Raw genomic sequence first — 12,652 nt, 5'->3', positions numbered from 1 at the left:
TCAAATCCATGGAAGCTCCAATCACAATATATATTTCTATAAAGACACCACTCTCACTCCACATGCCTCGTCTAGACCCAGTACTTAAAACCACATGTATACGTGTGCACACACACACACACACACACACACACATACACAGGGTGGGGGATGTGATTTCCACAGAAAACTCCAGATTCCAGATGATGTCATGAAACAAGACTGAAGTTCAAAGCCTAAACATGTCACACTGACCACAACTTTCCATGCAGAACACCTTTAGAGATTTTTCCATTTTATCCCTCCTCCCACTCTTTCTATGTCTATCCCACCTCTCTGTCTCAATCCACCTCTCTCTAATAATGTGTTTTCCCCCTCCACTGTAAAAGTTACTTTCATAATCCAACAACAGAGTTACTACATGGATTAAGCAATAAAACTCATCTCCCGCAATGATATACTGTGTGACTCTGTGCTACTTCAGTCTGCTGATTGTTCAGGGACATTTTTGTGGATGAGTAAAAAAAAAAGACAAGCATTTCTTTCCATGTCTGTGTGTTTCCATGAGTGTGTGTGTGTGTGTGTGTGTTAGGCTGGGTGTGGCAGCACAGCTTCACAGTGCACCTAGAAATCTGAAAAATCTGAAATCTAATCTTGGCTGTTACTGTGATGCAGTTTAATCACACCCTCAAACAATAAGAAACCACTGAGCCACTTATTTCCATTTATTACTTTTATATTATGTTTAAATGTTAATGGTAAGGGTAATAAACATAATACAGAGAGACAGACACAGAGAGAGAGAGAGAGAGAGAGAGAGAGAGAATATAATATATTCATGTGGGAAATATAATTGGAACCATGTATTAACAAAACTATGAGAAACAATTTCACAAGCACACACAAACACCGACATGCAAACTGCAATCACTCTTCCACAGTGTCAGGTAGTGCGAAGCCAAATATGTGTGGTACATTTCCACAACTATGTACTAAACGCCATGTCAAATGTGCAAACACAAATACACACGTACTTGCTAAGAGTATTTGGCATGTGTGTTTTCGTTTGAATGTGTGTGTGTGTAGATTTTCTTACCTCAAACACTTCTTCATCCAGAATGCGTGTACCAAACACCACAATGCCTTTAGTGTCAATTACTGGGTTTGGGCTTCGTGCCAACTTGCGTGTCGTCTGCTTCTTACAGTCCACAATCAGTGTAACACTCTGCTTATGGACGCTGATCGCCACTCGGTGCCACCTACACGCACATACATACACATAAATAAAAGGCCATCTCCAGTATAAGCAGTATTTGAGCATTAACTCAAAATGAATGGGTAAAAAAACACTCAATGTGTCTGTGTGTGTTTTCTGAGGTTCTGGGAGGTTCTGCAGGAGTTTTATTGGCTGGACATGAGAAAAATTGCCTTTATTTCCAAAAATTAAAAGAGCTAAAAGCTTGTACTAAGTGTATGTCAGTACAAAAAAATTACTACAAAAATAAATCCAAGCTTTGTGTGTTTATGTGTATGTGTGTTTTTATTTGTGCCCATAGGTTGTGTTAATGTTTTCTATATGTGTTTTGTGTGTAGTGAAGGTGAAGTGTGTGTCTATAAGTTAAAGTGTTTGAGGTCAATGGATGTGTGTGTGCAGTTTGTGTGCACGAGTCGTGAATGTCACTATTCCAACCAATAAACAAATCTGCATTTTTCTTTGTAATAAAACCGTTACAGTAAAGAAATTGTTTATTATGCAGCACATGGACTTATAGATGGAATAATAGATGTTTTGTGTATTTAGGGTCATATCACACATCATTCATTTAGTATATCTTCTATTTGATACTTGGCGTGGTTAGTCTGAAGAATAATCACCTCCCACACACAGTCACGCTATGTCATGTTCCATAAACTCTACATATTCTTACATATTATTCAATTTAATTCAAAAAGGTCAGATTTCATTACTGAAATTGCATCCTCCTTAATTCTCCAGGCTTTTTCACAGGTGGATTTTATAAGAGCCTGGTCAGGCCACTGCTTAATGCTTGCCTTTGGAGATGCTCTTTAAAATTATGACAGATAAATAAATATTAATGTTAATAAATCTTTACATGGTTTATGGGTAAAATAAATGCTATTCATCAAATTCTCTTGTTCAGAACACAACATTCAGTTTGAACAACTGTTCATTTTATATTCAAAATTCACACAAACATAAAACCTAAATACAAATTAACACAAGATTTTGAGCATGTCTAAATACTGTCAATCAGAGCAAACAGACCACAAACATAAACAAGTCATAGTACAGCAGATGCACTATTTTATGGGAATACTGTTCACTAAATGCACTGTGGGACAAAGCAAAAGGAAAAGTTTGGTTGACTCAGTGCTATAATCTGAGGTAAGTGTGTAGAGTTAGGAGTTAAGTGAAATCGAACACATCAGTATGCACGTGTGTTTTCAGCTGTAAATACACTCACAAATAGCACGGCATGTCATTTGGGGCCAATATTAAATATATAATCGTGAGACTATTTGTTTTTTTTACACAGAGGAATTCAGACGAGACTTAATCTGAGTCATTGGAGGAACAAACAAACAAATGTTTCCTTTTTAAATTTCTTTTAAATTCTAAAAGAATTTTAGAATCAAGCAGTCCAGGAGAACCTAGTTTTAAAAATTTGAATGAGATGGAAATCTAATCGTAAGCATTTCCCTATATTGTCACACACATACTTGTGGAAGTCTCTATGTCTGTAGTCTTTACATGCGTAATTGTCAAAATATGTGCTTGTTTGTATGTATAGATACAGTATGAAGATTTGTAACAGTGTACGTGAGTTTGTATGGTGCATGTGTGCGTATGTGTCTTACTTTCCGTCAGCTAGGTTTACTCCTCTGAAGAGAGGGTAGTCCTCAGGGCCTGGCTTGCCCAGGTGGTCCTCATAGAGGAAGACAGGTGAGCGGCCCACCTCAATACCCAGCTGCTGCATGCCCTGCTCATTATAGATGGAGAGCAGGAATGCCTGGCTGCCCTTATTGGGCCGCACAGTCGCCACAATGGAGAAGTCTTCTGGAAAAACGGAAGCTGAAGGCAAGGAAAAACAGTAAAATAAAATGTAAACGCCAAATTATTAATCAAAAATCCAAAAATAAATGCCACATTTAGGAATGATTCTTGTCCTATGCCATCTATGAGTTTTTATAGTGCTCTGTCTCAATGCTTGACTAACCACCTGCCTAACTGGGCATTTATCTCACCTATTTAATCCTTTATACTTCTGTCTCATCAGTGACTCTCATCTCAATCTTAATCATTTCTTTTGTCTACATACTATAGCAACTATTCCACAGTGCTGTTGAATTCTTGAATCTGATTGGTCAGAGACTGTTGATTAATTTCAGCATGTCTCTGACAGTAGTTATAATCTAAACTTTTTATAGTAATGTGCTATAGTAACACATTTTTTTATAGTAATGTGTTATAGTAACACATTATCATTTTATAGGACAATTCACAGGGACATGTGTGGCAGATGCTCCACTTGATCAAGGTCCAAATAAAAGATTTAAAAAGCAAGGAAAACATTTAGTTGATGGTATGTGAGGTTTTATTTAAGGAGGATTTTATGGAGGGAGTCGAAGTGAGGTCAAAGAAGAGGATTGTCTGATATTAAATGTGCTTTGTCTTAAAAACTTAATAAAAACAGAGGTTTTCTGGTGATAGAATGATTGTTTATAGCTGCTATAATGTATACCAGGAACATGTATGGTTCTTTCAGTGTTTGGTATGGATAAGTAAAAATTAAACAACTTACTGGAATAATGATTCTCTTTTCTGACAGCTAACTCATAAGAATGTTTTCTATGGTTTATTTTTTCGTCTTTTCTACTTAAAATAGTTAATTTTATTTAGAAATTATAATTGATATCAGGTTTTCTAGATTTGAAAAGCCAATATTGCTCATATTTGGTGGTAGGGAAAATGTGGTCCAAAAAGTCTAAATTTTGAAGTGGAAATTGACCATGATTAGATATTACATAGATTTAATATTCATTAATAAAATAATTCTGTTTGAAACTACATAGTGAATAGAAACAATGTTGTGAAAAGAACATAGATAAACTGTTCTTGGCTGAGGGAAACTCAGTTTCCTCAACAGTAACTGAGAAAGAGGGGGATGAGAAAACTGCACGTTCCCATAAGTCAATTTATTATTGTGCTTTGTCTGCAAAGACAGTGAGATGGAGAGGAAAAGTGTTAGGAAGAGAGAGAATGTGTATGAGAAATAGTGAAAGATTGTGTTTTTGTATGAAGTAACAATGAAAAAATGATGAAATAAACCAGATTGGCGCTCAGTGAACAGAAGGCAATAGAACTGAAACCAGACAAACACTTGCCCAAAAGAACGTAGGGTGGAATGAAGCAGTCTGACTCTTTAAAGAGAAAACCAGACATGACTGCAGTTTTAGAATTTTCCTCTGTAAAACACACACACACACACACACACGCACACACACACTTTTGCCAAACAGATGCCGCTAAGACCTCTGGGAAATTTTAAGCTTGTTAAACAGGAAGTTAGTTTTGCTGTCATCATGCAGACACACACACACACACACACACATGAAAATTATAAAAAAGTTGTACAGTCCTTTATTTACAGATGTAGAGCTTACAGTTCCAACAAGACTGGGAGAGAAAATGAGACAGGAGAGGGAGAGAGAGAGAGCGAGAGAGAGAGAGAGAGAGAGAGAGCGAGCAAGAGAGAGAGAGAGAGAGAGAGAGAGAGAGCGAGCGAGAGAGAGAGAGAGAGAGAGAGAGAGAGAAAGAGAGAGAGAGAGAGAGAAAGGGGGAGGGTGAAGGAGTTCTAGGTCCATGTGGAGAGTCTGGATTTCTCATTATCCCTCATTCCTCTCCTCCTTCAGTCTCTCAGTTTACTTCTCTAAAATCACACAGCTTGTTCTCGTAACAGAAAACGCTTGCATTTTTGTCTTATCTTCAAATTAGTTTTTTTTCTTACTTTGGAGGATGCTTGTATGTATGTGTATGTATGTATGTGTGTGTGTGTGTGTGTGTGTGTGTGTGCATGTACCGAGTTCTGTACTGCGATTGTGACATGCAGTGCAGTACTGACTCAGACACACAGGTTTTGTTTTGTTGTTTAGTTTTGGCTCACTGTATCTTACCAGAATCTTATCAGCTCTCAGTCATTTTTCTTTTCTTTTTTTCTTTTTTTTTTTTTTTTTAAGTCTGTGGTTACAGTAAACTACAGTGGTAGCTTAGAGTGATCTGTTAGTGTGTAGGTCTGTAGTCCATTAAAATAGGAGGAATTTTGTTTGTCTGGACCTTGTGGCTCTCTGTTCTCTTTTTAGGTATTTTAGGCATCTTCCAGAAAACCAAAGTGCTGTGTTGGTGAAAAAACTAGAACATGGTCAAAGTCAGGATTAATATTTATTCAATGACCTAAATGCATAAAATGTGTGATTATAGATTTAAAGAAGGGAGACTAGGATAATTGTGCAGAAAATGAGGATGAACAAGGTTATGGTGCATTGTGAGTTCATTTAGAACAGGATTATATGTAGAGATGGTGAATTCAGCTCGTTTATTGAAATATTCTAATAAAACATGCTCTGTCTTATAACTGTATGTCTGCAACTACAGGAATCAATATTTTTGTTTATTTGCTAGCTTTACATACACTGTTCAGACTAAAGAAATAATGAGCATGCAAATAAATTCTTAGAGGTAAAGGCTTAATTAAGTGAATAACACAAGCTTGTAAATCAGGCAGAAGTCCTGATTTCATTTTGCACATAAAATCTAAAAGGAATTGCTTAGTTTGTGCAATTAACTGACCAGTAAACCTCTTCGTTTGTTCACAAAGTGTGATATTTTGTCAATTTAGTAGTACAAAATAACACCTTGACCAAAAAGGTTTATGCACCCTGCACTATGCATTAGCAGTGCAGGTTATAGCACTGTTTTGGTCAAGAGTGCACATGCACTGCTTATGCATAGTACAGGGTGCATAAAACTTTTTGGTCAAGGTTTAAGAAATGGTTATAAATGTCAGTAAAAAAATGTTGAGTAAAAATACCTTCATACCTGGCAGTGTACAAAACCCTAAAATCAGCATATAGCTAGCTTTTTACCCAGAGATAGTGGTAACAGTGGCAGGGTGTGCTTTCTATTTTAAAACTCTGACTGTAGAGCAGTGTTTGGACTTCTGCATTTAGACATGGACTGGGAATAATGTGTTCCTTTGGAACGTTTATTTTGGGATTATGCATGCCGTTTGCTTCATTTGGATTATGGTCAAACTAAATGAGATTTTGGGCTATTAAAATAAATAGACTAATAAAAAGTCTTACAAGGAAACTTCAGATTTTCATTTTTACAACTTAAAATTCATTTCTACAACTTTTTGTGTGTTATAATTTTTGCTTTGAGAATGAATCAGGTTTCTTTTTTTAAAATGTCATTCTAATGCATTAAAAAAGCATCTTAAAGCTCTCTTTTCTAATGGAGGCTAAAAAAGCTCTTAAGGGGCTAAAAGAAGGATTAACCAGCTGCTAAATCACTTCTTCCACAAGCTTCACTTCTGATTAAACACCTAAACTTTTCCATCACAGTTTGTCCGTCTGCCTGGTGTCTATGTTTCACTTGAGGCAAGAATGCTGTCAATTTATTTCAGCATTATAAGTTGTGTCCCTGCATGTGTAAGTCTCTGTGGAAAAGACAGAAAGCATGTCTATATAAAGTGAAAAAAAAGAATGAAAGAGTGACAGAATGACCTCAGTTTGTCTGTGGAAAACATTAGTACGTAATCCCATAGTTGAGTGCTGCTGTCGGAACACACACATACACACACACACACACACACACACACACAGAAACCAGACACTCTAAACTGAGCTGAACAGCCTCTCTGTCTCCCCTCTTCTTCTCTTCTCAGCCTCTCTGCCTTTTTCAGTCTCACTCGTTCATTCCCTTCTTCTCTCTCTCTCTCTTGCCCCTTCCCCCTCATTCAAATTCTTGGGATTGTCTCAGGTGCATTCCTGCTAAATTGAGAGTCTGGGGCAGTTTTATGGCTCACTGTTCTACTGGTGGGCTATAAGCAATAAAAGGGGCTTGCACATGCATCACCCTTATGACCCCCCCATCCTCCGAACACACGCACACACACACACACACTCACACACACAAACACACACACACACACACACACGCACACACACACACACACAGGCACACACACACACACACACACAAACCCCACATGAAAGACTGAAACTTAAAGGGGGTTGGATAAAAAGAGTGTTTGTGTTTGCCACATCAGCAGAAAGTTCTGAAAGTGTGGTTTCACTCTTCTTTCTCTATCTCTTTTCCAGTGCTTGAATTAAGAACACAAGCACATTTGTTTAATACTCAATGACATTATGTTTAATGGCTAATTATTTTTAGCAATCAGTGTCACTAATAATTAACTTATTTCCATCTAATATCAGCTGTTCATCAGTCATCTGCCTCCCTTGTTGAACATTTTTAGTTTCTCACACACAAGTGAGTGTGGAGTGCGTAGATGTTCATGAATGTGTGCAAATATGAATATGTATGTGTCCACTCACAGGGGTAGAGCTGTTTGGTAGGAGCACTGAGCTGAGCATCTTTGGTTACTCTGTAGGCTACATCAGGCCCTTTCGACGACTTCCTGTGTGTGCAGAAGCCTGTAGTTTTCGTTACGCCGTCAGGCAAACTTGGAAAATCTAAAATCTTCAGAAGGTCAGCTGGATCAACTGTAGAGAGAAACACACACAAATATAAACAGTTTACTCTTTCATGTTCAAGAAAGTCATAATTTACATAAAAATACACAAGCGTCTCTGTTTTGCTTAAATATGGGTCTGACTCTTAGTTCTCCATCTCCAGATTTTTCCCACAGAGAGAAAAAACTAACACAGAAATAGATGCAGCAATGATGGGTCCTCGAACCAAAGGTTAGTCAGAAATGTCTTAAAACTAAGTCAGTATGAATGGTTCTTTCTACTCATCTTTTTCTACAAAGAGTTTATCAGTCTCTACGAAACGTTAAAAAAAAAAACAGATTAAGTGGTGGGGCTGAATATGTTCTCAATGTTCTCTGACTTAAAAATATTATGAGCTAAGTAGTGTAGTGACAAATGGTTGCTATTGAATGTGTACACTAAGATAGCTGACTTGCTGCTTAAGTTTAAAATGATCACTGTGCTAATAGTTTCAGCCTTTTGTGGCATATCTAAAAGAATATCGACGAGGAAAACTAAAACGCCAATACCCAGTCTGTGTTGACCTGTGAAAAATGTTGGCTAGTTAATGGACCAGCTGGCTATCTGATTGCAGGAGGGCATGGGGCATTTTCACGTATATGCATATTCACAGAACTTTGCATTCATAATGAGAGGAAAGATTTAGAGCAAGACAGGTTTTTGTTATTTCTAGAACTTTCAAAACATTAAAAACATTAATTTCCTACCTTCTTCTTCTTCTATTTTATAATGACATGCAGTTTTTTAACATCATACTGTGTGCTTATACAGCAATAACTTTAAATGTATACACCTACACACAAATTTGTACATGGACAGCTATTTCCTCTATTGTAAAGTTAAAATTACAATGGAGAAATTCCTTTAAATTGTCTCACATTTAAACCTGTCTAAACTGTGTCGACCTCAGATATGGCTCCAGGCTATTATAAACACAATGCTGAGAAAAGACATGCATGTGATCACACGACTGAAACATGACACATAACAACATAACAGCACCTCTATTCTTTAAATAGAACTAGAGCTCCAAAGTCAGCTAAAATGCCCCCTGCAGCCTCTTTCTCGTGATCTGTAGATTGCAGCGGAACGGGGCTGATGTTGTTTGAGCTCAATTAAATGGTAGTACCATGGCTGTTTAACCATATAACCTATAATGTATGTCACTTCACAAGGGCAGATGAGTGTGCCCTCTGTATATTTTAACTCCTTGGGATGTGTAGATTGGGACCTCTGGTGTTCAAACTGGGCAACAACATATTTCCATTATGTTAATTTCCACAATACACAATATTCCATTTTTTGCAACGTGATGCTCCGTATCATACATTACTGCATCCTTACTTTTAATGTATTCTACAGCATTTATTAGACAAAATGTAACACAAAATGACCTGAAAGATAAGATAGGGATATAGTGATAAAACAGAGATAGTAAAAGTGCTAGAGCTACATATATTTGGAGCTGCAGCACAAAACACAGCTCAATGTGGCCAAAAAAAAATCATATTCTTTTTGAATTTGAAAGTTTTACTGTAGCTCCTCATGCAAAACTGCACCTAGGACTCCCTTCTTAACTCACTCTGTGTGAAGTGCAAATTGTGGTGGAGATGCAAAGATGATTTGAAGTGGTAATAAATGAAGTCTTTATTAAACAAAAACTCATGTCTGTGCCAATAATTCAGCAGAAAAAAAGCAATTTGATTACAAATTGTTTGTAATGAAAAGGCTGCTAAATGCATTATAATCTTTGCTGTAATTAAACTGTATTTCATTTTCATATTGTCGACTGCATCACCAATGTGCTGGTTAATGTAAAATTATGTGGACTCCATCTTAAATTTAGTGTTCCAATTCATCCCATAGGTGCTAAGTGGGGTGGAGGTCAATGCTCGGACCACTCGAATTCTTATACATCACCCTTGGCAAACCCTTTAGAAAGTATAAAAAATAACCTGTACTAGCATTTCAAAAGTAACCCAATTTCTGCCCATGCCACTAGCAACACTGTTTGCACAACTCTGAACAACATGCATGGTACTCATTTTCATTGTACTGCATTATATACAAAACCGGCTGTTGCTAGTTGAGCCAGGTTTAGCACATTAAACAAAATATGTCATACATCTCTTTTCTCCAGCCTTTCCTGCACTAATTGGACAGGCAAATAAAGGTTCCAATACAGTGAGTAGAATGAGGCCTGTTATTGTGCAACATTGCCTATCAGTGATTGGCCAGTTCCAGGTGATATCAAACAATCAGGCAAGAAAGGCCACATCAAAAATGTTAAAAATAGTTAAAATGACCCTTATTACACAACCCACATATAATTCCCCAAAAATGCCCCATCAAGTTGAAATGTTCCATAATGAGGCAACAGGGAGTACTGTACTAAGCATGTGCTTGAATTATATGCTGCTGTGTTAAATTAACCCTTTAGCATACTTAATTCCCTCCTGTAGGGTTTAATTAACTCCCACTGTGTTAAAACCATGGTTTGTACATGCCTATATGGATTACGAGTTACATTAACAGTCATGTCACTGTGATGGATAGCTGGAGCTGTGAGTGAACCAGCACAGTTTTTCAGGGTCTTTCTCACTCACTCTGTCGCATTCACTCTTCCCTGAGGGTTTCAGGTATCCAGACCACACACACTTAATGACTGCTTTGTGACAAGCTTTTTAAAGTAATCCATCTCTGTACTGATAAACACACACACCTACACACACAAAAACACTTTCCCTAACTGTTACACACCACCAGCTGGTTCGTTTTAAACACACACCTAAAGACTCCAAGCAGCATTTCAAAAAGGTCACTGCAGCCACCTTTGTGAGATGCTCTTAATTCTCCTTACCTTTATTAACTCTTATTTACATAGAAGTAGAAAAATACAAGTACAAAAAAGTACAAAAATAAAATAAGGAGAGAGAGAGAGAGAGAGATTAGTGATTAGTTCATATTAAATAGTGAATAATGAAACATTATTTCTCTGAATTTTATATAGCCAGGTAGGGTCGACTGACATCAGGATAAAATATCAATATGTTTGTGATAAACTAGAAAGTTCTTTTGGATATCACAATATATTTTGATATATTTTAGAATTTAAAAAATCTTTTTTGTCATGTATTTTCATTTGTTATGTATTTAAACATATAAAAATAAACACAATAAAAAAATACATTTTTGGACTTTTCAATAAACTACTATACAATTTTGCCGCAGTTTGTGACTAAACCAATATTTAGAACTGCCTTTGAGCATCATGATATAATCTCTTTGTTATAACACTCACTCCTATAATCAGGTGAAAGTTAGAGCCAGGTGAACCTTATCCTTTCTCACAGGCTGGCTCATAGGTACAGTGTGAAGTGAGCTCTGATAACTCTCCATTTAGTTAATTAACTTGTTAGGTTTGTATCTGTGGGGAAAATTGAATGCAAGAATGCATATGAAAAATTGTGCAATTGTGTTTTTTTATTAACATTATTTAAAAGCAACCTTTTAGAAATAAGAAACTTTATGTAAATGTTAGAGAGCTCTGCTGCAGAAAACACTCTTGACTTGAGTCATTCCATGAATCATCATATTTAGATATAGGTGGATAGGATTGGTTTCCCATTCAGGGTGTATTCATGCCCAGTGTTTTTATCAACAGATCCACTATGACCCTGACCAAGATAATGTAGTTACAGGAGATGGAATGAATGAATGAATAAGGTTAACATCCATGAAGAGACATAATATTGTTGTATGTAATTCTGCACAACATGACAAAAAACAAACACGACAAAGTTAAGAACCGTTAAGGTCTCTAAATATTCTTAGAGTGTTCTGTTATGTTGGAAAGTCCCTTTAATTGTAAATCTTAGATTAGTTACTGTCATTTCACTAACCACCACCATATCATTTAGTTCAATATATTCCACATATTTAAATCTTGAGAAAGGACAAGGACAAAGCCCTCATTTACATGTGGTTTCAGACACACACACACACAGACACACACATAAATAAAGTCAGACAAGTGACCATGAGAGGGTTAGGGTTATCCAGCACCCACAAGACATCATGCCAGCTCCCACAAGGTGACACACATCAGAGCAACCACACACACACACACACACACACAATCACACACACACACCCACACACAATTCACAAAGCCATTGATCTCTATTTCTGTTTAAATACATAGCCACATTCGAAGTATGTTTTTAATACATATTTAACAAAATTCTACTTTAATATGTGTGTGTCTTGGATGCACACAGACATACTCACTCACACACACACACACATAATATACACACTTATATACTGAAGTGGAAGGGTGAATGGCTCAGTAAAACTACATACATTTTATGATGTTAATAAAACCATCACAACAGGTTTCCGGAAAAGTCATAATTATCTTGACAATGAGGTCATCAAGCATTAAATAAACTGGACAGCCAATGGAATGAGCAGAACTATCAAAGATCTTATGACTTCACTCTTACAAAATTCAATAAACCTCCTGCACCTGTCTAACCAAGACTTCTTTGCATCTCTCATTTAGGATGTAATATATGTATAATACATTGATTTTTTTGCATTGTTTTACATGTAGTTATGGGATAACCAGCCTTCAGGTTTGCAAAGCAGTTTTAATGAAATAATTGTTGCAGTGTCTATCATTCTATCATTTACCAACATGTTTGGTGTGTTTTTTTTTCTCCAAATGTGGGCACAGCAACAGCGATATAAGAACTTAAGACCTGTCATGGAAATCGATACGGTGTTGCAATCTATTCAGAAGTAACACTAACAAAAAAAACTGAACAGTGGATCTGGAGACTATGTCAGG

At 36.7% G+C, this 12,652-nt stretch overlaps 1 protein-coding gene across 2 annotated transcripts in view; it reads right to left on the bottom strand.

Moving 5' to 3' along the window:
- Positions 1–12,652, bottom strand: part of col5a1 (procollagen, type V, alpha 1) — an 84,386-nt gene that overhangs the window by 55,053 nt on the left and 16,681 nt on the right. For both annotated transcript variants that reach the window (XM_058415303.1, XM_058415304.1), the window contains exons 2-4: positions 7,621–7,788; positions 2,860–3,073; positions 1,076–1,238 (exon numbers count right to left, since the gene is read on the bottom strand). In XM_058415303.1, the coding sequence (XP_058271286.1) occupies positions 1,076–1,238; positions 2,860–3,073; positions 7,621–7,788 (545 nt within the window). The remainder of the gene's footprint in view (positions 1–1,075; positions 1,239–2,859; positions 3,074–7,620; positions 7,789–12,652) is intronic.

The sequence above is a fragment of the Hemibagrus wyckioides genome, linkage group LG18 (genome assembly GCF_019097595.1).
Source record: "Hemibagrus wyckioides isolate EC202008001 linkage group LG18, SWU_Hwy_1.0, whole genome shotgun sequence".
Lineage (NCBI taxonomy): Eukaryota > Metazoa > Chordata > Actinopteri > Siluriformes > Bagridae > Hemibagrus > Hemibagrus wyckioides.
The sequence above is the reverse complement of the archived record's forward strand: the minus strand, read 5'-3'. Positions and strand labels throughout refer to the sequence as shown.